This window comes from Aquarana catesbeiana, linkage group LG02 (assembly GCF_042186555.1).
Source record: "Aquarana catesbeiana isolate 2022-GZ linkage group LG02, ASM4218655v1, whole genome shotgun sequence".
NCBI lineage: Eukaryota > Metazoa > Chordata > Amphibia > Anura > Ranidae > Aquarana > Aquarana catesbeiana.
The window spans coordinates 138,915,683-138,941,902 of record NC_133325.1 but is presented as its reverse complement, the minus strand read 5'-3'; the positions used below and the strand labels follow the sequence as shown (position 1 = coordinate 138,941,902).

General features: G+C 43.1%; 1 protein-coding gene across 9 annotated transcripts in view; it reads left to right on the top strand.

The window, feature by feature from the left end:
• LOC141127250 (keratin, type II cytoskeletal cochleal-like) overlaps window positions 1–26,220 on the top strand; it is a 478,789-nt gene that overhangs the window by 389,348 nt on the left and 63,221 nt on the right. For 6 of the 9 annotated variants that reach the window (XM_073613528.1, XM_073613521.1, XM_073613526.1 and 3 more), the window contains one exon: window positions 10,249–10,313. The exons of 2 other annotated variants lie outside the window; for them this stretch is intronic. In XM_073613528.1, the coding sequence (XP_073469629.1) occupies window positions 10,249–10,313 (65 nt within the window). Of the gene's footprint in view, window positions 1–10,248; window positions 10,314–12,206; window positions 12,394–26,220 lie in introns of those variants that run through there. One more of the 9 variants, XM_073613523.1, reaches the window with a different exon arrangement.

Genomic DNA, 26,220 nt, shown 5'->3' with positions numbered 1-26,220 from the left:
TAGTCCGGTGTACGTCATCACGTACGAATCCATTAGACTTTTGTGTGATCGTGTGTAGGCAAGTCCGGTCGTTAGAAAGTCCGTTGAAAGTCCGCCCAAAGTCCGTCGAAAGTCTGTCAGACGGACTGTCGGACTTTTGGAGCCGAAAAGTCCGACCGTGTGTACACGGCATAAGTCATAGCAAGTTTACAATGAAATAATAAAAAACATTTATAAAGAAACAGATACAAAACTCCACCCTCTTCTGAGGCACAGAGAAGGCTAATTACCTCATTATCGCTCAGGAGTGTAACCTGTGTATGAGAGGGGAGAAGGGAAAGCACTGGGTCCTAAAGGAATAATGTTAATAGGTAGTGCAATCAGCATGGTTGCTTAAGCTAAAAAAAAAATATTATTACAAAAGTGTTTGATAAAGCATTCAATGCAGGCACATACTGTATATTAGGGTAAACAAAATAATATGAATTAGATAAATTAGTACATGTATGGGGAAAAATGTCTGTGTAGAGATGTTTTGAGCACAGTGAAAACATATATCAAATGAAAAAAATAAATCATTGTAAAATAAAATAGTTTTTATAGCTGTATTGCACTGTGATCTTCAAGCATATGAAGAACAGGTCCATATTCCACCTAAAGAGACCTGCTGGAATCCTAATCCCCAAGGAAAAAATCCACCAGACTTCAAGTTCTAGTAATTTACGGTGCAAGTCCCCACGTATGGATTGTTTCACTCTCTGGACTGCACAGAAAGAAAAAGAATTCATATTTCCACTGTGTCATTTTAAAATGTTTAGATACATTAGACAAATTATTTTTGTAATGCCCTGTATACACGATCAGACATTGATCGGACAACAAAATCCATAGATTTTTTCAGACGGATGTTGGCTTAAACTTGTCTTGCATACACACGGTCACATAAAGTTGTCGGAATTTCCGAACGTCAAGAATGCGGTGACGTACACCACGTACAGCGAGACTATAAAAGGGCAGTTCAATACCAAGCGCGGCACCCTTGGGCTCTTTTTGCTAATCTCGTGTTAGTAAAAGTTTGGTGAGAGACGATTCGTGCTTTTTCAGACTCGTGGTTTTCAGATTGTATTTCTGCTGTTCAGTTTGTGCTTGTGGGTTTTGTATCTGGTCTTCAATGCATGCAGCGAGTTCTCGTTGATTTGTCATTGTGTTCTTGTCCGTTTGTTACTGATTTTCAGGTCGCTCTTCACAGGCCTTGCTGTTCTTCAGTGCGTTCTGTTACTTCGTTCTGACCAGCCGACCGTTTTCTAGCCATGTTGCGTGTACATACGCATTGTAGAGTTCGTGCTGTGCGGGGGCTTGGTGTTGGGGTTCTTACTTTGACACAAGCCTAGTCCATGAACAGGGCGAGGAGGAGTTCATGGACCAAGAATTGGTTGCTCCAGCGTGACCAATTCTGTCACATGCCTTTGCTCCGTGAGATCCGTGAGAATAATCCTGACGATTTCAGGAACTTTCTCCGGATGACAGACCCCGCATATCACCGTTTGTTGGCTTTGCTGACCCCTTATATCAGCAGGCAGGATACCTGCATGAGGCAAGCCATCACTCCGGAACAGAGGCTAGTCGCCACATTGCGGTACTTGGCGATGGGGAGAAGCCTGCAGGACCTCAAGTTCTCGACAGGCATCTCCCCCACAGGCTCTGGGGATCATTATCCCAGAGACCTGTTCTGTAATCATACAGGTCCTGAAGGACTATATTAAGGTAAGATTTTTATCCTTTAACATCACATTTTATTGTATTTAATGTTTGATAATATATTGTATTTCTTTCCTCATTCCCTAATTACCATGATTGTAATATGCTGTGAATGTCCTCTTTGTTCTCATGCATACTGGATTTAAAAAAAAAAAAAAAAATTGTCCTCCATACATATTTGCCTTCACTTACCTCCCCAGCATGCTCACCTGGGCCTATATCCACCTCGTCTAGTCACTTAACAATGTATTTTGTCAGCTTCATAGTAGTGCTTTACCCTAAATACCCCCTAAAATGTGTAAAAATGTGATTTGTGCTTTAAATTCAGGCAGAGTGCCAGAGGTTTTTTTTTTGGTTCCAAAATTATTTGGAACCTCCCTCCCCCCCAACTGCTAACTCAGCTGACACCAATCCTCTATCTGCTGACTTTGCCAAACCCATACAAACTATACCTACCTCTTTTGTGGTCAGATTTCTGGATGAATTCACCAAAGCATGTAGTGCAAGGGCCTGCCTGAATACTTTCAAATGGTACTGTTTAAATTTTTTGTATCCTATTATTATCTTGATAGGTAATAGCAGAATGTAAAAATGTGCTAAAATGTGTACAGTGTGTATTTATATCTTTGTATTATGACACTTCTTACCTATCCAATGGGCTGCCAATAGTGTAAGTAAGGAGGGGCTGGCCAAAGTAATACATATTATTTAGGCATTCATCTCTCAATGAAGTGGAGAGGGTTACCTGGCCAAAACATCTCCCCCCCTAAAATTTTTAAAATGGCCCATGAGAGGGGGGGGAATCTGATAGGTGGACTTATACCTTTGTCTTTAAATACTCCCTAAAATAAATGTTATACTGATGTTGGCCAAGAATGTTTGTGTCTAATCTGCTTTCAATGTTTATGTGCAAAATGATTATTTTTTTTTCTTGTTTGACTCCACAGTTTCCTTCCAACCCACAGGAATAGCAGACTGTGGCCTCCCACTTTGCCCAGCGGTGGGACTTTCCCAACTGCGTCGGGGCAATTGATGGGAAACATGTTCACATCATCCCACCCTCCAACTTGGGGTCATACTATTACAACTACAAGGGGTTCAATAGTATTGTGATGTTGGCGGCGGTGTCGGCTACTTACTAGTTCCTGTATGTGGACATGGGGAAGAATGGCCGGATGTCAGATGGTGGAGGCATCGCCCACATGGAGTTCTACAGGCATCTCCAGAATGGCAGCTTGGGCTTGTCACCTCAACAAGACAAAGCGGAAGGACTCCCATTTGTCTTTGTTGTGGATGAAGCGTTTGCACTGGGGGACCATCTTATGCGGCCATTCCCTAAGAGGACCCTCACCCCAGACCAGAGGGTTTTTAATTACTGGCTGGCCAGAGCCAGAAGAGTGGTGGAGAACACTTTGGAAAAATGGCCAGCTGGTTCCGCCTATTTCTTACACCGATACACATGGCGGAATATAAACTCAATCACATCATCCTGGCTTGCTGTTTTCTCCACAACTTTTTAAGGAGAAATTCTGTAAACTATGTTGCCTCAGTTGGGCCTAAGGCTAGAATTCAGAATGAACCAACCCTGACGGCGCTTGAAACTGGCCGTCCTGGCTTGCCCCCCCAGAGTGCCCGTGAGGTTCATCTAAGATACATGGAATACTTAACAGGTAGGGGGGCCATCGATATGTCAGACAATGTCTGAGACATTTTTTAAATAAAAATGTATTTTAAACTAAACAAATATTTGCTCTGATTTACTGCTTGGCTTTCTTTTAGCTTACCATGACCGAAATTTGGGGAGTCCTGAAAATGGCGTGATTGTGTAAAATTAGAAAGCACTGTTGGGTGTTATTTACTAAAGGAAAATACACTTTGCACTACAAGTGCACTTGAGACTGCACTGAAACTGCACTTGTAGTGCAAAGTGGATTTGCCTTTAGTAAATAACCCCCATTGCCACTGAAAACGCCAACTTCACTACAAAAAATGCTTTTGAGCATTGAAAAAAGAAGCCACACATTGTTGATTATCAATCTCTTTAATCAAAGCACAATCACATGTGCATTTCTAAAAGGGTTTTTGAACAAACCAACATGTTTGTTGTATAACAATTTTTTAGGTCACATTAATAAGTAGAAATTGCCTTTTAAGTTAAAACAGGCATGTCTAAAACCATAAAAAAATACACAACTCTGGAACTTACAAAGTTTAACTTTTTATAGAAAGTGAAGGCAATATCAGACATGAGTATTTATAAACTGTGTTTGATATTGCGTTCAGCAGATGAGGTGAAGTCACCCCTGGAAAAGCCAAATTTTGAAGATGCACATAAATTGCCTAATGTCAACATGTGCTAGCTGCCATCATGGAAGATTGATGGACATGTTTTGTTGGTGTAACCCCTTCCTCTCAGCTACTTTATTATTGAGAAAGGGGTTGCACCCACAAAACACGTACATTGATCTCCCGTGATGGCAGATGGCATGTTAACACACTGTGTGCATCTTCAAAATTTGACTTTTCTATAATATGTCAAAAAATTGTCAGAAAAATATCAAGAAAAAGCAGAAATAAGTTAGGGATTTCTGGGTATTTTAAATGCTCCCTAAAACATCAATGATGTTCTTCATTTTGTTTTGAACATCATTGATGTTTTGCTTGATGTTTTCCAAATCCCTATTACACCCCATTATCTCCCCAATGAGGATCTGGGCACTTTCACTGGTGAAGTGACATTCCTCTTCCACAACATCACGATCACCTAAAATATAAAAGAAACCAAAAAAACATGTTTTTTAAATATGCAGGCATCCATCTCTTACCTGAGCCTGTGGTCGCAGACACTCACCTGTTGTGGTGACAATTTCCACAACGTCTCCCTCCTCCTCCTCTGCTTGGGTTTGGGGGATTTCCCCTTCTTCCTGAGGTGGGGGGTCTGTGGTCTCCTCTGATGAGTGGTGTCCTCCGAGTCTTTTCTCTCCTATGTTAAAAAAAATAGGTATACTTAGCACACAGATATTTGATGGCAGAAATAGGAATATGAAACATTGCTTGGAAGTGGGGTACAATTGTCTTTTTTGGCAGAGTTGCAAGATAAAGAAATATTTTTGTCCTTTGTCAAGCTTGAATACTTACCTGTTTTGTACAAGCTTCACAGATGGAGACACCCCTATAGTATACACTGGAGTACCTGTGTGGGCCCCCTAATAAAAAGGGTGTTCTGGTGTCCCACACTAGTACTCCAGCGTCCAGATGTTTAAACAGCTGCTGAGTGTCCTCTCCTTACACAGAATCTAGTTTGCATTTCATTCTAGTTACTAACACATCTAGACAACAAAATTATTTTAAGAGAAGTAGGCCAGGAGAAATGTATTGAACTGCATCTGGACAAAACATGGTGTTTTATTGGCCGAACGAACAATGTTTCCTACGAGCTAATAATGTGTCCACGAACATGAAAGTTGCCATTTTAAAATGTACAACAGTAAAGAAAAGCACATGGACCAGCACGAATGTAATAAAAATAAAGAATATGAACACAGCACAACTACTTACTTTTTTGCAGCACTCTCCTGATCCTTCTTTACTGATCGTGCTTCCTGATTTTGAGGTCAGACCACCGCTTCCTCAGTTGACCCCAAAATTCCTGTGCAGACGCTTCACAACTTTCGCCATGATCTTGGCCTTTCTCGCATTGGGGTTGGGGTAAGGTCCATACTTCCCATCATAGTCGGCCCTTTTCAATATGTCGACCATCTCCACCATCTCTACAAAGGCCATATTTGAGGCCTTAAATCTCCTCCGGGATCGTGACGTTTCTGGCTCCGGGCTTTCCTCCTTCTCCTCGTTGCTGCTATTATCATGCTCCTGCTGTCTCTCGGCCATGTGCTCTTCCCCACCGCGCCGAATGGGAAGGGGCGGGGAATAGACTAGAAAGAACGTCAGGGGCTGGCGGAGTTTCACGCATGCGCAGTGTATGTAAAGCATAACACGCGTGTGTCATTCGTACGATCTGTGAGCGGAAGAAGGAGTATCGGAAGCGCCGATCGTGATAACGAAGGTAACATTTAAACTTGGGCCTATACTGCTTATAGATTGAGGTCTATATTGGGACAAGATTAGGAGACTTGAGCCTGACATTAGGGTTTGTCTTGTGTATTGCAGATAAAATGGATGGCTTCAATGACCACAACTTCCTCCCCCTGTTCATAGACAAGTACAGGGAGCTGCCCTGTCTATGGCAGGTCAAACACCCACATTATAATCATAAACAAAAGAGGCAGGCAGCGCTGGAGAAACTGCTGGAGTTGGTGAAGCCGGTGGTCCCCACGGCAACCTTCCCCTATTTAAAAGCCAAAATTGGTGGCCTGAGGAGCACTTATCTTAGGGAGCACAACAAGGTCCAGGATTCCCAGAGATCAGGAGCTGCAGCAGATGACGTTTATGTCCCCAGGCTGTGGTACTATGAGAGACTGCGATTTCTGTCAGACCAGACTGAAGTCAGGGAATCCCTCTCAACCCTTCCTTCCACCCTATCTTCCACCCCAGCTGAGGCTTCTGATGTACAACCTGGGACTTCCAGCCAGGAAGAAATGGAGGAGCCCAGCTTGAGCCAGGTATAGCATTGTTCTACAGATTTCTGGTCAATAAATAAATGATGTTTACTAGATGTTGTTATTGATCACTAACTGCTGATTTAATAAAGTGTTTTACATATCAATAGACAGTAGTGGGCAAAAATAATTGGGACAAGAATGAAAAATGTTGGGCTCAGAATGATAGTCTTTTATATTTGTTAACATTCAATTTGCAACAGTCATGAGGTGAAAATTGTGTGTGATTGATGAAGAAAAAACTAAAACTATGTCCCTTTTTCATACACAGGAAGACCTCAGCCAGGAGGAGGCTGTGGAATGTGGCACACAGGAGGAGGCTGTGGAATGTGGCAGCCAGGAGGAGGCGGGGGGTAAGTGGCAGCCAGGCGGAGGCAGGGGTAAGTGTCAGCCAGGAGGTGGCCGGGCCCAGTAGGAGGCTCACAGAATCCCAGGTTCCTCCCCTCCGCCTTCCAAACAAAAGACCCAGGAATGGGAGTAATGTGGAGGATTCAGCACTCAGGCTGATTCAGCAAGCTTCTGCATCCCTCAGAGCCACCCCCACTCATGAAGAGGCCTTTGCCTGCATGGCTGCCACAAAACTGCAGGACATGCAGGAGGGCCAACGCCTCATGTGTGAGGACATCCTTAAGAAAATTTTAACTAAGGGGGTGAGGGGCAAAATCACAACTAATACCCACCTGTGTGAGTTACATCCTCCTCCTCCTGCCACAACTCCAACACCACAGACACAGCATGGAAGGAAGAGTGGAAGGAAGACAAGAAAGTGATGGCCTGGGTTCAGTCTGGTCTGACAAAAGATGCAGGCTCTTGTATGACCACAGCCTGGGGACATGTATGTCATCTGCTGCTGTTCATGATCTCTTGGATTCTGGACCTGATTGTACTCCCTTATATATGGACTCCTCAGGCCACCAATTTTGCGGTAAAATAGTTGAAGTGTGCCCTGGGGGCCAAAGGCTTCGCCATTTTCTGCTGTCTCTCCAGTGTTGCCTCCCTCTTTCTTTGGTTAGGACCCCTTAATACATTTTTGGTTTGTTTTATTATACTCACCTATGTGTGTTTTCCTTCAAAAGGAACAGTTTGTGAGGAGGCAGATACATTTCAAAAATACAGTGTGAAATTAACAAGAGACACCAACACCAAGCAACCTCCTTGAGATTAAAAAATACAAGATAATAATCATGTTGTGGTAACTTGACACACAAAACACACCCAAAACTACTCTGGAGTAAAAAAAAAAATACAAAAAATAACAGGAGATCAGGATTTCAAAAAATAAAAACAAAAAAAAACAAAATCTAAAAACATCCAAAAATGTTATTCTTTTCGGGAGATGTGACAAATCAAAATATTACATTCATGAAATCACGATAAATAATAAAGAAAGAAGTTTGTGAGAACTCTGTGTGAATATGACCAGCAAAACGACTTCATTCTTCTAGCATTATAAAGAAGAAGAGAGTGCGCTGCATTAAACAATTTAAATCTTGCAGCGTGACGAAAGTGGTATATCCATTACGAACGCTAATTTTACCAGACCGAGCAGTTCCGTCTCAGAATTTATTCTGAGCATGCGTGGCACTTTGTGCGTCGGAATTGTCCACACACGGTCGGAATTGACGCAAACGGATTTTGTTGTTGGAATATTTTATAGCCTACTCTCAAACTTTGTGTGTCGGAAATTCTGATGGACCCCACACACGGTCAGAATTTCCGACAACAGGCTCCGATCGCACATTTTCTGTCGGAAAATCCAACCGTGTGTACAGGGCATTATTAGCGTGTGCTGGCCCATTGTAATGGTCACTAATCCTAGTACGTAGAGGTCTAGTAGTGCAGCCCACATATTGTAACTTACAGATGCTACATTCAATCACATGAACCACATTCCTGGTACTGCAATTAATTAAATCTCTAATGGGAAATTTTTCATGTCTGATAGAAAACCTGCATCCATTAGCAAGTACCATATTCAAGTCCTTGTAAAATAAATATACCACGCTAAATGCTATATACAATATAATGCTACATACAGAAAAATAAATGTGAAATACTGAAAACAATCAGTAAATGAAACAGTACCCAGTGAAAAGTGCTTGTGCTTGTGGAATAATGATGAAAAACTCAAATACAGTGCTGTGACTTGATAAGTAGTTCCGTGCTCCTTATGTGCTTTAATAGTAGATGTGTACTCACCCTTGGCATTGGACCAACTATCGCTAGTTAGGTCAAAAGCGCTTATGGGGCGACCCCTGTAGATATCCTCTGGACTGTTGGTTGACTACGATGAATGTTCCTCATATAGATAGATACAATAGAAAAAGCCTCACTGCGCAGTCCTGTTTAAAAAGAACTTTTATTCCAAACAATTAAAAAGTATTTAACTCACATGTATGAGTGCCTGATATTCTGGCACCTGGAGTGAACAGCAGGTAAAAATATTATCCGATTATCTATCAATCTATCTATCTGATCAATACATGCAGCCGCTATCGCGGTGAAGGGCTTGATTTCGGGGTGTGGGCGGAAGTTGTCATGATGACGCGACTCAACCCTTATGCATTTTGGCCTATCAGATTGGCCGTCCTCAGGCCAATTTGAGGAACTTCTGTTCCTCCCACCAGCCCATATATAAATTGGCTAGTGAAGGAGAAAACTTGCCCCCCCCCCCCCCCCCCATAGACGCACCACAGCATTGTAGATAAAAGGTCTGATCAAAAACAAAATAATTGTGTTCAAGCAGAAAAATCACTGCAAGAACAATTAACTCATTTAGAGTGTTATCATAAAGACTGTACTTGAATAGATGGAATTTAAGGGCTTCTATAGCTAAGGAGAGAGGGATTCATGAGTATAGTGATCTGACATCCATCGTGACCCACAAAAAGGAGTCTTGTCATCCAATATCCTTGGTGTGTTTTAGAATGCAAGCAGTGTCTTTAACATATCCTAGCAGTCTAACCACCAGAAATTGGTCTACCCATTTTCCCAATCTTTCAATTAATGAACCTATACCTGCCACAATTGGATGACCCTTTACAGGAATGTCACCTTGGTGGACCTTAGGCAGGTGATGAAAGACTGGGACAATTGGGTGCTCACACAAAAAATCCACTAGCTTGTTATTTAGCACACCCATTTCTAATCCCACATTCAAAAGATGTGTGAGTTTTAATTTAAATATCTATGTGGGGTCAGTGCCTAGCTTACCATAGGTTGTGTCATCACTTAGTTGGCATAGGGCTTCTGCTTTGTAATCCTCTGCTTTCAAACAACTACTGCACCCCCCTTATCTGCCTCACAGGTAACGATATCCTTGCAGGCTTTTAGATTTCTAAGGGCTTGTATCTTGGATGTGCCGAGATTGTTCATAGAGCAGGTATGGGTAGTGTCAATGGTGTTTTTCAAGGTTAAGAGTTCCTTTTACACCAAGCTTTGAAAGGTATCTACATTACTTCTAGAATGCACTGGATTAAAAAAAATTATTACCCATGTAAGTAGCATCTGAGTCTACACCATACATGCCCCCAGAGGATTCGAACCGAAGACAATCTAAAGCAGATCTCGCAATCAAATCAGAAAAATGAAAGGTGTCAAAGGATGTTACAATGTCCTGTTCCTCTATAGGGGACGGTACTGGAGACCCATGATGAGGTAAAAAAAAATTTCTAAGCAGTATATTGTGCACAAATCTATTAACATCCAGAATTGTGTTGAACACATCAAAATGTGTAGATGGAGCAAAGGAGAGTCCCTTAGAGAGAAGGGAAAGTTCAGATATACATTATAAACTTCAGGTATACACTAACACTACTGTAGTTATTGTGCTGTGATCTATATATCTTTAATATTTGGTAGCACAGATTTAAAATATAGTTGGTTTTGTTGTCAGTTATGGAGAAGAAATGAACAGGCACAGAGAATGCTGAAGAGAATGAAGTTGCCCTATAGAAGAAGGTAAGAAAGTCATCTACTACTCCTATTATAATTTCTATTATGCAGTACTAACATGTTCTAGATGATTGCAAAAAAAGGCACCTGAACATTTTGTAATTTAGGGAATAAACATCATACCAAAACTTAAAGAATATAGAAAAAATTAGCTGACTTTACTGGTACCAGAGAAGGACAGCAACACAGAAAAATTCCTGAAATGTATGTTTTTTACAAAAAGATAAAATGTGTTAACATTGCTCATTCAAGGTAAGGCAGGCCATATTTCTTTGCTATTGTGTCAGGAGGTCGATGTGTTTCACAAAATTTGCTTCCTCAGGACAAAGAAAGATGGCCTACCTAAAAATAAGCACAACTAATAATTAGACCTTTAATCATACCAAAAGCTACTTCCCTGATTTACCAGAAAAAAGCCAAACAGTGTTGGGACTTTCAAGTGGGAGATCTCAAAGAAATGGTCTCACACAAATACTATAAACATCAATCTTTTATTCACATTTTCTTGTGTGCTTTAGCAGAAAAGGATGTTCCAAGATATGCTGGGTCCTGACATACTTTGGAACCTACAACCCCAGAAAACATACACAATCCTATCAAATAGCTCCACAAGAGGCAAGGAGTGAAGTAAACTGACATATACATTACAAACATGCTACAGGCTGCTTGCATAGGACACCAAGATGTTAACCGAGAGAAGTCTAGTCCAAGAAGGGTAATATGTTATGCAAAAGGCCCTTGTGTATTGGTATATACAGTACAGTGCCTTGAAAAAGTATTCATACCCCTAGAAATTATATACATTTGTCATGTTAAAACCAAAAACGTAAATGTATTTTATTCGGATTTTATATGATAGACCAGCACAAAGTGGCACATAATTGTGAAATGGAAGGAAAATGATAAATGGTTTTCAATTTTTTTTTTCAAATAAATATCTAAAAATTGTGTGGCGTGCATTTGTATTCAGCCCCCTTTACTCTGATACCCCTAACTAAAATCTAGTGAAACCAATTGCCTTCAGAAGTCACCTAATTAGTAATTAGAAGCCATCTGTGTGCAATTGAATCTTAGTAAAAATACAGCTGTTCTGTGAAGCCCTCAGAGGTTTTTTAGAGAACCTTAGTTAACATACAGCAACATGAAGGCCAAGGAACACGTCAGACAGGTGAGGGATAAAGTTGTGGAGAAGTTTAACCGCTTGCAAATGGGCGCACCCGTACATCCCCTTTAAATCGCGGGCGTGCGTCGCCGGTGGTGCACATGTGCAAGCTCGCGGCACGCTGCGGGAATGTGCCCACGGGTCCCGCGGTCTCTATGTCCACCAGTGGCCCACAATCGTGACACGGAGAGTCAGAACGGGGAGATGTAAACAAGGCATTTCCCTGTTCTGCCTAGCAACATGACAGGGATCTACTGCTCCCAGTGATCAGCAGCAGTGATCTCTGTCATGTTTCAGTTAGCCAACCCCCCCTACAGTTAGAAAACACTGAGGGAACACATTTAAGCCCTTGATCACCCCCTAGTGTTTAACCCCTTCCCTGCTAGTGACATTTACACAGTAATCAGTGCATTTTTATAGAACTGATCTCTGTATATATGTCAATGGTCCCAAAATAATGTCAAGAGTGTCCGATCTGTCTGCTGCAATGTCGCAGTCATGATAAAAAATCGCAGATCACCGCCATTACTATAAAAAAAAAAAAAATGAATAACAAAAATGCTATAAATCTATCCCCTATTTTGTAGACGCTACAACTTTATGTAGAAGAATATATATTGGCTTAAACTGAGGAAGAAAATTTTTTTATATATATTTTTGGGATATTTATTATAGCAAAAAGTAAAAAATATTGCTTTTTTTCAAAATTGTCGCTCTTTTTTTTGTTTTGTTTATAGCACAAAAAACAAAAACCGCAGAGGTAATTATATACCAACAAATGAAAGCTCTATTTGTGGGAAAAAAAGGAAAACAATTTTGTTTGGGTGCAACGTCGCACGACCACACAATTGTCAGTTAAAACGGCGCAGTACCGTATCGCAAAAAATGCTCTGGTTAGGAAGGGGGTAAATCCTTCCGAGCTGAAGTGGTTAAAGCAGGGTTAGGTTATAAAAAAATTCCCAAGCTTTGAACATCTCATGGAGCATTGTTCAATACATCATCCAAAAATGGAAAGAGTACGGCACAACTGCAAACCTATGAAGATATGGTCATCCACCTAAACTGACAGGCCGGTAAAGGAGAGCATTATTCAGAGAAGCAGCCAAGAGGCCCATAGTAACTCTGGAGGAGCTGCAGACATCCACATCTCAGGTGGGAGAATCTGTCCACAGGACAACTATTAGTCGTGCACTCCACAAGTCTGGCCTTAATGGAAGAGTGGCAAGAAGTAAACCATTTTTGAAAGAAAGCTATAAGAAGTCCCATTTGCAGTTTGCGAAAAGCCATGTGTGGGACACAGCAAACATGTACAAGAAGGTGCTCTGGTCAGATGAGACCAAAATTGACCTTTTTGGCCTAAAAGCAAAACGCTATGTGACGTAAAACTGAAACTGCACATCACGCTGAACACACCATCCCCACCGTGAAACATGGTGGTGGCAGCATCATGCTGAGGGGATGTTTTTTTCAGCAGAGACAGGGAAGCTGGTCAGAGTTGATGGGAAGATGGATGGAGCCAAATAGAGGGCCATCTTAAAAGAAAACCTGTTAGAGTCTGCAGAAAACTTCAGACGGGGTGGAGGTTCATCTTCCAGCAGGACAACGACCCCAAACATACAGCCAGAGCTGCAATGGAATGGTTTAGATCAAAGCATATTCATGTGTTAGAATGGCACAGTCAAAGTTCAGACCTAAATCCAACTTAGAATCTGTGGCAAGACTTGAGAATTGCTGTTCAGACACTTTCCATCCAATCTGACAGAGCTTGAGCTACTGTGCAAAGAAGAATGCTCAAAAATGTTGGGGTTTTCTTGAATCCCTTGGCTGCTGGGAGAGCCTATATATTTGGGTGAGGTCCTGTGAATGGTATCCTGTGCCACCTGGACGGCTGTCTTGGTGGACATGTGTTGTACTGCCCGGCTGCTAGGCCGAAGATTCGGCCTATCCTGGGCACATCTGGCTGCTAGGCTGTCTGAGGGCCTATCCAGAAGCACTTCAGTGGGAATCAAGCCAGGGACCCAGCCAGTGGAGGTGAAGCTTGCAGAGCAGCCTTGTGTGTCAAGCTAGGGACCGAGCAGGCCAGCGTGGGTGAAGCTTGAGAGGTATCTGGAGTGCCAAGCTAGGGACCCAGCAGTGAAGCGGGAATGATGCTTGAGGAAGATACCATGTGAAGATTGAAGGAGATCAATGACAGTGAATCAGTGGGTCTAGTGTGAGACTGGGAGCTCAGTGCAGGAAGATTAATCCAGATGGTGTAGTCATCCGCCGACCAGATAAAAAGGATCTCAAGCGATTTGTCACTACGGTAAATAAGAAGGGAAAGTCTGTAATTCTGCCTGACCTCGGGTACTACTGGTGAAACATCCCTGAAATGATATCATTACCCCTTGGATTACAATATGTGCTGTGTGATATTAAGGACGCTATGCTGACAGCCACTTCACACACACATTTAAAATGTTCCTAGTGGAGAACATTCCAGAGAGCTGTTCTGCCTGGACTATGCTGGACTAAATGCTGCCAGCAGATACATGGAGTGCCCACCTGAAGCCATGTTGGCTAAAGTTTGAAGTTGTTGGGGTGATCCACCCTGTAGGGCGACCTGTGATCTTCAGCAGGTTGATGCTCCTAAAAAGAAAATCTTCTTTGTCCCCGGCTGTCATGTGGACAGACTGAAGATGTTTTTACAAGGGGACCGATGTCCTGAAGTGCAGTCCCTTGCACTAAGGCCTGGCTGCTTGTTGCCTGATGTTCGATGTGAGCTTGTTGTCGGAAATTCTGACCGTGTGTAGGCTCCATCGGACATTTGTTGTCGGAATTTCCGACAACAAAAATTGAGAGCTGGTTCTCAAATTTTCCGACAACAAAATCCGTTGTTGGAAATTCCAATCGGGTGTACACAATTCCAACGCACAAATTTCCACGCATGCTTGGAATCAAGCAGAAGAGCCACAATGGCTATTGAACTTCATTTTTCTCAGCTCGTCGTACGTGTTGTATGTCACCGCATTCTTGACGTTCGGAATTTCCGACAACATTTGTGCAACCGTGTGTATGCAAGACAAGTTTGAGCCAACATCAGTCGGAAATAAATCCAGGATTTTGTTGTTGGAATGTCTGATCATGTGTACATGGCATAAGTGTTTAGTCAGGTATATTAGGCTATTATAGAAGGGTAAATTCTCACTATGCATGTGAATAATGGACTAAACCATATGTCTGGACTGTCTCTAGTGTGGTCACCAGGTGGCCAGCGTGGGTGATAAGGATGGGCGAACGGTTCATCCCGAGCATATGTTTGGGCCAAACTTTGGTTGTTCGGATGTTCTGCGAACACCGAACAATATGCGGTGTTCGGGGAAAATTCAAAACACCGTTAAAGTCTGTGGTACACTAACATTAAAAATCAAAAGTGCTCCTTTTAAAGGCTTATATGCAAGTTATTGTCATAAAAAGTGTTTGGGTCCTGCTCCAGGGGACATGTATCAATGCAAAAAAATTTTTAAAAAATGGCCGTTTTTTTCGGGAGCAGTGATTTTTTTTAATGCTTAAAGTGAAACAATAAAAATCAAATATTCCTTTAAATATCGTTCCTGGGGGGTGTATATAGTATGCCTGTAAAGTAGCACAGTTTTCCTGTGTTTAGAACAGTACCACAACAAAATGACATTTCTAAAGGAAAAATTGTCATTCAAAACTGCTCGTTTACGTAACTGTGTGGCCCCGCCCCCTCTGACACCCCAGGAAAGCCATGGGGAAGTCCCCGTGCGTCAGAGGGGGGTGGGGTCACCCGGGTAAGTCACCATATAAGAACTGTCACCTGCGAGGATGCGTCAGAGGGCGGGAGCCTCCCATGGAGGCGGGTCGGTGGTGGGTTTTTTTTTTTTCCGGTCTGTTGGCGGAGCGATAGAAGAAGATGAATGGACTTCGTGGGACATTTTTATTTTTATTTTTTAATTTTTTTAATAAAGGACTTGTCCCCAAGCTGTGTACAATGTACCTCTCTCGTCCCCCCCCTCTTTTCCTGCGGCCTGCCAGGTTGTGTACTCGGATAAGGGTCTGGTATGGATTTTGGGGGGGCCCTACGCCATTTTTAAAAAAAAAATTGGCGCAGGGTTCCCCTTAATTTCCATATCAGACCCGAAGGGCCTGGTATGGATTTTAGGGGGACCCCCACGCAAATTTTTAAAAAAATTTTGGTTGGGGGTTCCCCTAATATTCATACCAGACCCAAAGGGGCTGGTAATGGACTGGGGGGGGATCCCATGCTCTTTTTTTCAATGAGTTTTATCTATATTGCCGAGACCCGACAATTCATTACAGCCGTGAGCAGTTTTAAATGACAATTTTTCCTTTAGAGTCATTTTGCTGTGGTACTGTTCTAAACACGGGAAAACTGCACTACTTTACAGGCATACTATAGACACCCCCCAGGCATGATATTTAAAGGAATATTTCATTTTTATTGTTTCACTTTAAGCATTAAAAAAAAATCATTGCTCCAGAAAAAACGTCTGTTTTTAAAAAAAAAATTGCATTTATACATGTCTTCTGGGGCAGGACCCGGGTCCCCAAACACTTTTCATGACAATAACTTGCATATAAGCCTTTACCCCTTCCTGCCGACCATACGCACATCTGCGTACTCAGCTTTCTGGGGTAATACCGGGATGATGCCCGCAGCTGCAGGCATCATCCCGGTACCATTGTTTCGAGCCGGCGATCGGCTAACCGTATATAACAACTGATGCGGCTAAAAGCCGCTCGGCTGTTATCCCGGAGGAGCGGGAGGGGACATCCCCCCTCCCACCACCTCCCAACGCTCTTACCAGGCCTCCCGTGCGATCGGGAAGCCTGGTGTCCAATCGGCCGCCTTCGGCAGCTGGAGGCGGGCTGGAAAGAAGCTGTGGGCAGCTTCGTTCCAGCCTTCTCAATGTAAACGCGGAAGCAACGTCATGACGTCACTTCCCGTTTACTCGGCTGCCAATGGCGCTGGTTTTAAAAAAATATACAGTGTTCAGAATCACCATTTTCGGTGATCTGAATACTATGAAGTGCAAAGGAGGGATCGGGGGTCTTTTAGACCCCCGATCCCTCCATAAAGAGTACCTGTCACCACCTATTACTGTCACAAGGGATGTTTACATTCCTTGTGACAGCAATAAAATTTAAAAAAAAATGTTTTTTTAACACAATTTACAAGTATAAAAAAAAAAAAATACAAAAAAAAAAAAAATTTTTAAAAGCGCCCCCGTCCCCGCGAGCTCGCGCAGTGAAGAAAACGCATACGGAAGTCGCGCCCGCATATGTAAACGGTGTTCAAATCACACATGTGAGATATTGCCGTGATCGTCAGAGCAAGAGCAATAATTCTAGCCTAGACCTCCTCTGTAACTCAAACCTGGTAACCGTAAAAAAAATTTAAAGCGTCGCCTATGGAAATTCATAGGTACCATAGTTTGTCGCCATTCCACGAGTGCGTGCAATTATAAAGGGTGACATGTTTGGTATCTATTTACTCGGCGTAACATCATCTTTCACATTATACAAAAAAATTGTGGTAACTTTACTGTTTGGATTTTTTAAAATTCATGAAAATCTCCCTTTTCCAAAAATTTGCGTTTAAAACACCGCTGCACAAATACCGTGTGATATAAAATATTGCAACAATCGCCATTTTATTCTCTAGATTCTCTGCTAAAAAAATATATATAATGTTTGGGAACTCTAAGTAATTTTCTAGCAAAAAATACGGATTTTAACTTGTAAACACTACATTTCAAAAATAGGCTTAGTCATGAAAGGGTTAAATGAACACTTTTGATTATTCATGTTCATGTCCTATAGACTTTAACGGTGTTCGTGTGTTCTGCCGAATTTTTTGCCTGTTCGGTATGTTCTGGTGCGAACCGAACAGGGGGGTGATCGGCCCATCCCTAGTGGGTGAAACTTGAGAGGTATCTAGAGTGCCAAGCTAGGGACCCAGCAGAGAAGCGGGGGGTGGTGGTTGAGGAACATGCCACCATGAAGATTGAAGGAGAATCAGTGCATTGAAGAACTACAAGGAGTGATTGTAGTGAAAGTGAAGGAACTGTTAAGCCTTGTGTTTGTAACTGTTAAAGACTGTTGCTGTAGGAGACAGCATTCCTACATATGCAGATGTGGCGTCTTGCTGGATGCCTTTCCCTGCATGGCTGTCCTCTTATTGAAGTCTCGGAGTCTGCCAATTAATCTTGCAACTACCTAAGGGGGTCCTGGCCCTAACCCTCTCTCCCCCAAAAAAAGATTTGCTAAGAGAAATAAACTTTCTTTTGCACCTAAGAAGTGTCTAACGCCCAATAACTTTAACAACTATACACCCACCATGCCTCACAACCCACTACATACAGAAGGATGTCAGCTATCCCTGATCCTGAAGGTCCTCATTAGATCAAAGGAGGCTTGGAATCTTGCTACACTCACACTGTACATTGATTACCCAAAGGGAATTGTTTTATCTCAAAAAAGTGGAGTTACTCTTTAAAGCTGAAATCCAGGCACAAAAACATGAATTTAACCACCCCAAAACCGCCGTACAGGTATACTGTATATGGCCTCATATTGAGGTGGTTATACTAGGATCATGGTTAAGGCTACAACCATGATCCTGGTACAGTTTTTTTTTCAGTAGTCAATTCCCTACAAACTAAAAGTGATCCGACCGGCTATACAGCTGCTCTTTTACTTTTACAGGTGGCGGATGGGGGTTGCCTCTCGTCCCCCTGGGAAGCCTGGGACTGATCTGACTGCTGGCACTGGCTGGTGTACACAGAGTGGAACTGATAATGTTCCTCCCCTTCTGTGAAATCAGAAACCGGAAGTCACAAGGATTTTGTCACTTCCAGTTTCAGCTTGTTTGTTTACAAGCCGGTAGCAGCTCATATACTTTAGAGGCCAAAGGAGATATGTGGGGTGTAAAAGAGCCCAGATCTCTGCAAAAAGAGGACCTGTCACTGCTAGGGATGAGCCGAACACCCCCCGGTTTGGTTCGCAGCAGAACTTGTGAACAGGCAAAAAATTTGAACTCGCGAACACCATTAAAGTCTATAGGACAGGAACGTAAAAAATCAAAAGTGCTAATTTTAAAGGCTTATATGCAAGTTATTGCCATAAAAAGTGTTTGGGGACCCAGGTCCTTCCCCAGGGGACATGTATCAATGCAAAAAAAAGTTTTAAAAATGTCTGTTTTTTTTTCGGGAGCAGTGATTTTAATAATGCTTAAAGTGAAACAATAAAAGTGAAATATTCCTTTAAATATCATGCCTGGGGGGTGTCTTTAGTATGCCTGTAAAGTGGTGCATTTTTCCCATGTTTATGACAATACCACAGCAAAATGACATTTCTAAAGGAAAAAATGTAATTTAAAACTACTCGCGCCCCTCCCAGTCCGTTACCAGGCCCTTTGGATCTGGTATGGATATTAAGGGGAACCTCACACCCTAATTTAAAAAGAAAAATGGCGTGGGGGTCCCCCAGGCCCCCAAGCACTATATACTGAGTACAGTAGTACATATACTATACAGCCTGCCCTATATACTCTGCAGAAAATTGTGCCAAAGGGGTTGATGGTGCCAGAACACTGTAAGCCCTCACAGTTACTCTTGGTGGGTGCAGGAACAGTCCTGCTGTGAAATACGGTAAAGAATTGTAATTACATGCCCCTGTTAAACAGGGGCAGAAAAATTGGGCCTTTGGTTGTAGTGGTGGTGGTGGTACCAGAACACTGTAACCCCTCACAGTTACTCTTGGTGGGTGCAGGAACGGGCCCTGCTGTGAAATATTAGATCAAGAAATGTATTTACATGCCCCTGTTTAACAGGGGAAGAAAAGTTGGGACTTGGGTGGTGGTGCCACAACACTGTAATCCCTCACAGATACTCCCGTTGGGCGCAGGGACGGGCCCTGCGTTGAAATATTATATCAAAAATTTTAATTACCGTATTTATCGGCATATAACACGCACTTTTTTCCCCTTAAAATCAGGGAAAAATCGTGGGTGCGTGTTATAGGCCGATCCCCACCAATTTTGGTTGATCGGAGCGATTGCGGCGATAGCCGCGATCGCCGCCGACATACACAGCTGTGTGTAAATTCAAATATGGTGCTGAGACTGCAGGGACTCGTCGGAGCCGAGATACACATACCTGAGTGTCCTCGGCTTTTCTCGGCGCCGCTCACAGTCACGCCCAGTCCCGCCATTGGACCTGTGTTATGTCCATCATAGGGCGGGACTGGGCGTGACTGTGAGCGGCGCCGAGAAAAGCCGAGGACACTCGGGTATGTGTATCTCGGCTCCAACGAGTCCCTGCAGTCTCGGCGCCATATTTGAATTTACACACAGCTGTGTATGTCGGCGGCGATCACACAAGGCTGCACTGGGGCAAGGCTACACTGGGGCAAGGCTGCACTGGGACAAGGCTGCACTGGGGCAAGGCTGCACTGGGGAAAGGCTGCACTGACAAGGCTGCACTGGGGAAAGGCTGCACTGGAGAAAGGCTGCACTGGGGCAAAGCTGCACTGACAAGGCTGCACTGGGGCAAAGCTGCACTGACAAGGCTGCAATGGACACTGGGGCAAGGCTGCACTGACACTGACAAGGCTGCAGATGGACACAATAAGGCTGCATTGATGGGCATTTTAATGTAAGTTTTTTTACCTTAAACTTCCCTCCTAAAAGTTTTTTTCCTTAAAATTCCCTCCTAAACTTGGGGTGCGTGTTATACGCCGGCGCATGTTATACGCCGGTGCCTGTTATACGACGATAAATACAGTACATGCCCCTGTTAAGCAGGGACAGAAAAATTGGGCCTTGGGTGGTGGTGGTGGTGCCCTAAACCAAAAATATTGTTGGAAGCTAGCATCATCAAGATTGAAGAGCAATAGGTTGGTCAGCATAGACAGTTTTCAAGGGATCCCACATCCATAGCAAATTCAATCAGTTACATCAGCATCAGGTGCTTTATAGCTGCTGATCCAAGACTGATTTATTTTTATGAATGTGAGCCTATCAATGGAGTCTGTGGACAGGCACACTCTTTGATCCATTACAAACCCTCCAGCAGCACTGAATGTGCATTCAGAAAGCACAATGGATGCAGAACAGGCCAGTAGCTCAATTGCATATTGAGTTAGTTCTGGCCAGTGGTCCATCCTCAAGACCCAGTAACCCAGTGGATGCTCTGTTGGAAAGGTCTCCAAGTCTGCTCTTGCCCCTAGATATTCCTGCACCATGTAATGCGGACGCTGGCGAAGGTTGCTTGAACTGATCAGACCTTGGTGCTGAGGACTGAAAAATCGTTTAAAGACATCGGTCAGCCGGCCACCTTCTCCACCGCTCTTCCTCTAAACGAAGCCGCAGCAACACATTGTCCAGCACCAGGAAATTGTAACCTCCCAGGGTCTGGAAATGCATTGCACAAACCTTTCTTCAAGGCCTCCTGCAGATGTTTTATCCTCTGCTCCCTCTGTGAAGGCAGTATGAGTTCTGCAACCTTACCCTTGTAACGTGGATCAAGAAGGGTTGCCAGCCAGTAATGTTTCCTCTTCTTGATACCACAAATCCTAGGGTCCTTTCGCAGGCTTTGCAGAATCAGGGAAGCCATGCAGCGTAAGTTTGCAGAGGCATTAGATTCTAAAACCTTTGGGTCACTAAGGATCACATAATCTGTAACTACCACCTCCCAGCCACGTACAACTCCTTTGGTTTCTGGGGACTAAAAACCATCCCCTGAAGGCTGCTGCTGAGTGTTATCCTCTACATCTATGCTGACACAATCCTCCTCCCCCTCTTGTTCCTGTGTGTTTGGTGGGCCCGCAGGAATGCTATCTGCATAAAGGGGGCCTTGAGAGGTAAGGACGTCCTCCTCTTCCTCCCGCTATTCTGCCTCAAGTGCCTCGTCTATGATTCCACGAAGCGTGTGCTCCAACAGGAAGACTAGAGGGACAGTATCGTCAACTACCTCTGAGCCTGCCCCTGCAGAGCTGACAGAATCTCTGCCCCAGTGTGGCTCCTGTCCCCTAAGCAGACCAACTCAAGCACCGCATGGCATCTTTTAGCTTGACTGTTGCGTAGCTCCTTGAACGCTTACGGAGCACTGCTGGTTCAGAGGACAAATCTGCAGAAGAGGCCATAGAGGAAGAAGAAGAGGAGGGGGTGGAGGAAAGAGCTGTAGCAGAATAATCACTATCATTTTGGAGGCGTGGTGGTAGAACAAGCTCCAACAACACTGAACCCTGTCCTATATCCTTCCCAGCTGCCAGCAGACTTCCCCAGTGCACCCTGAAGGTAAGGTAACATCCCTGCCCATGCATGCTGGACCATGATTCAGCAGTAATATGCACCTTACTACTGACCGCCGTGTCCAACGAGGCCAAAACATTGCCTTCCACATGCTGGTAGAGAGCCGTAATGGCCTTCCGTGAAAAAAAAATTGCATTTTGGAACCTGCCACGGAGGTACAGCACATTCCACCAATTCACGAAAGGGGGCAGAGTCTACCAGCTGAAAAGGCAGCAGTTGCAGTGCTAGCAATTTGGCCAAGCTAGCATTTAGAAGCTGAGTATGTGGATGGCTGGGCCAGAATTTCTTTTTACGGTTCAGTAACTGGGGTAGGGAAATTTGCCTGCTAAAATCAGATGGTGGTGTACTGCTAGCAGATTGACTACAAGTACTTGGAGCACCTATCGCTATACCTTCATTCCTCTCAGCGCAGGTTTTTGAGAGGACTGGAGGTATAGTAGGGTTGGAGATCCCAGATGAGGAGCAAGGAGAAGTCCACGTATTTCTTTGATGTGGGTCTTTAAAGTGCTGTTGCCAACGGACTGCATGGCAGGTCATCATATGTCTGGTCAAGCATGTGGTGCCCAAGCAGCTGTTGTTCTGGCCACACTTGATCCACTTCAGACATAGGTTGCAAACAGCAATGGTGATATCTGCTGCACACGTGTCTAAAAAGGCCCACACCAACGAACTTTTAAAAGTCAGCGGGGAGTCAGCAGCGCCCTGCACCTGCGGAGCTCTACGGTGTGATGCAATATGGTGGCTGCCCTTAAGCTGCCCCTAGAAGACATCCTGCCTAAATGGAGTTGTGCCTCCTCCTCTCAGGCACCCAAGTAGTCAGTGACCTCATCATCCCCTCCCTCCTTGTCACTGGAGCAAACTTGGCAGTATGCTGCAGCTGGGGTAACATGACTGTCAGTTTCTTGTCCTTTTTGGCACCCCCTCTCTCTAGGCTCACGTTACTCCCTTCCTCAACCAGGGAACCAACATCGGAGCCTTCAAATTGCTGCGCATCCTCCAGCAGTATGTAACCAACACTGTGGTCGAATAATTAGTGCATGATGGTGGGGCTACGGAAGGAGTGACTGTGGACAAGGAGTTGGTGGAATAGGCCACTTTGGCAGCTGCGTTGGAAGGCAAACTACTCTGAGCCTGGGTGACAGAGGATGAGGAGGATGAGGAAGACTTTGTTATCCACTCCACCAACTCTTCTGCATGTTCTAATGGAAATGGAGAAAAATGACTTGCAATAAGCCTCAAATGAACTGGAACTGCTGCTGCCCCCCAGAATGCAATCCCCACATAACGTGGAAAAAGCTAAGTTGAGGAATGAGGATATGGGTGTGGCGCTGCTCCTATTTGAATTCTGAGTGACCTGTGATATCTTGCTATATTAACCTCTATTTAAGTGGGATAAGTGGTAATGGTGGTTCAAAGAAAAATAAAAATAAAATAAAAATCTTTAACATAGTGTGAAAGAATATAAGCGGAATCAAGCAAAGTCACATCAACTTGTGACTAATCCGATCATATATGAAATGGTTAAGGTGCTTTTATGATTCATAAACGTATTAAATCAATGAGAAGATGGTTAAAGTGCTTACATAGTTCATAAACGTATAAGATCAATAAGAACGGAATGGGGAAGGGGGGGAGAACGAGGGTGCAAGAGGAGAAAAAGGGGGGAACGGAGGGGGAGAGAGGAGGGGAGAAAGAAAAGTGGGGAGGGGGAAGGGGGTCAATTACTTGAACGAAACAGTGTTATTTTGAGACCATCCAGTTAAAGTGCACATGTGCAAAAATTAATTAACATGAAAGTCCTCTCATCACACAAATAGATTCAGTGCAGTATTCGTTAATCTTGTTTCCTTGGTGCTAGTATTCTTAATTTCATTAGTGCCAGTGCTGTTGTGCTCTTAATGTGCAAACACTCACCAGCTGTCTTCACCCCTGCTGGGGTATCAGGCAGTCACAGTCTGTGCCACTGTGCGGCAGTCCCTGGCACTCTCAGGATCGTGGTGGTGTTTCACATAAAAAGAGAAGGGATGCCCATAGCGTAAAACCATTTAAAAGAATTTTATTTCAAAGGTGAACAGAGCGGTACTCACATTTTAATAGTTCATATTATGCAAGAAAGAAAAAACCAGGTTGTCTTTCAGCAGTCCTGTGTTGTTTGGGAGACGCAGATTAGGCCATGCCCTACGCGTTTCGTCATTGGACGTCTACAGGAGCGTGACCTTTGCTGCACCTCCCACCCTTTAAATAGTGTGCGGTTTCCATTTAGGTGATTGGCATCCAATTTACCTGTATTGTTAGCTGACCGGGGTTCGCTGGCGGCCATTTTGTCTGTGTTTTTGCAGACAGTAGTCCGTGTGTATGCCGAATACACCACAACATAATAAGCGGATCGAAGTCCGCTGTCGGCCATTTTGCCTATGATTTTGTGGACCGAAGTCCACAAGACCAGTCTGGACTCTGCTGGCGGCCATTTTTTATGTGTTTTTGCAGACTGTAGTCCGTATATGTGCCGAATACACCGCAGTATTGTAAGCGGACCGAAGTCCGCTGGCGGCCATTTTGCCTGTGTTTTTGTGGACAGAAGTCCATGTTTGTGCCATACACGCTGTGAATCCGTGATGTAAATAACGTTTAGAGACACCTTTGTATTGAATTGTCAATTCCTTCATTGGTGTCACCACAGCTCCATGTCTATGTGTAAATTTCATAATTTTATTGGGAGCATACTTGTTAAAGACTCCGCACACTATAGTTGGGTACTGTAACAGTCATACACACCAATCTTATAAATGCACAATTAAGTAAAATCAGAAAATAAAGAAAAATAAGAATAAAAAATTAATTTTATATAATAAGGGACCCCAAAAAAAATTAATCATTTTATAACTTAATTAATCAATGTAAAAAATTGATTTAAATAAAAAAATAAAAAATAGAAAATAAAAATATATTTTTTTGTGGAAAAAAAAAAAATATATATATATATATATAAAAATATATATATAAAAGAATTTTCGGCAAACCATGATTACTTATGGATAGCCAAATTATTTCTTTGTAGAATTTAAAAACAATGGCTCAAGCAATGGTCAGTTTAACTTGTAAACCTCCGGAAAACCGCAATTACTTGTAAATGGACAGATTATTGCATCCGTATACTGAACGGATTAAAAGTCACTCATGTGAGTGAACTGATTGTAATTACTAAACATGATGGGTATCCTATGGGAATTAAGAACAAGGCATAGTTAGAGTTTCTTTATCAAGATAGAAATGTGGAAACTGCCGTTGCTTTCTTGTTTTTATAGATACAAGCTTTGTTAAGGTGATTTTCCTTTGGTTCACTACCTACTGGGTTACTGAGGTTAAAGAAGTTACATAGTTACATAGTAGGTGAGGTTGAAAAAAGACACAAGTCCATCAAGTCCAACCTATGTGTGTGATTATATGTCATTATTACATTGTATATCCCTGTATGTTGTGGTCGTGGTGCTTATCTAATAGCTTTTAAAACTATCGCTGCTCCCTGCTGAGACTACCGCCTGTGGAAGAGACTTCCACATCCTTGCAGCTCTTACAGTAAAGAACCCTTTACGCAGTCTAATCTTAAACCTCTTTTAAACCTCTTTTCTTCTAATCTTAATATAAAATTTCCTGATGACGCGTGCACGAGCATGAGATGTATTGAAATATATTGAAAGTGAGGCTCGACACGCAGCACACGAGTCGCAGGCTGAGTGCCATATGTACTCACAAGTTGCCAGACCGGACTTTGCTTCCCTTTACAGCTGCATCCTGTTTTTAATTGTACCTTACACCATACAAACTTAGATTTGTAAGTGTTGTTTTTAAGTCATTAAAAAGACGTTATAACACTATCCATGCCTTTCTGTGGCCTTTTACGAGGAGCCACCATTTGCAGATGTTGTGGAGGAATTGGATGTGAGCTGAGTGTAATAAGGAGTTTTATACATACATACATGATTCCCGCTTGGATTGACATCTGGGTGTCCATATACAGGAGACTCATGCTGCCACATCCATAAAGGGAACATGATGAAAGAAGTCTGCCTGGTTTATAATATGCCTGGAGGTCACTTGTTGGCCGATATCATCTGGTGAGCGCTTTTACATACCACTTCGGGTGAAGCACTTTATTTTGAAGCATTTGCACTTTAGCATCACGTGGTGTTTGGAGCACATATAGGAAGATTCATTGTTTCTGTTTTATAGCAATGTTGGATACAATATGAACTTTTATATTAATTGCATTTATATTCACTTTATATGTATTAAGTCTGTTTGTATTGCACCACTGTTGCGCCCTTCACTGATTTATATTTTTGCTTATTAGTTATCACTAATTTTAGGAGCAGCATCAGGTTGTGATAGTGCTTTATATTGGATTTGGCGCT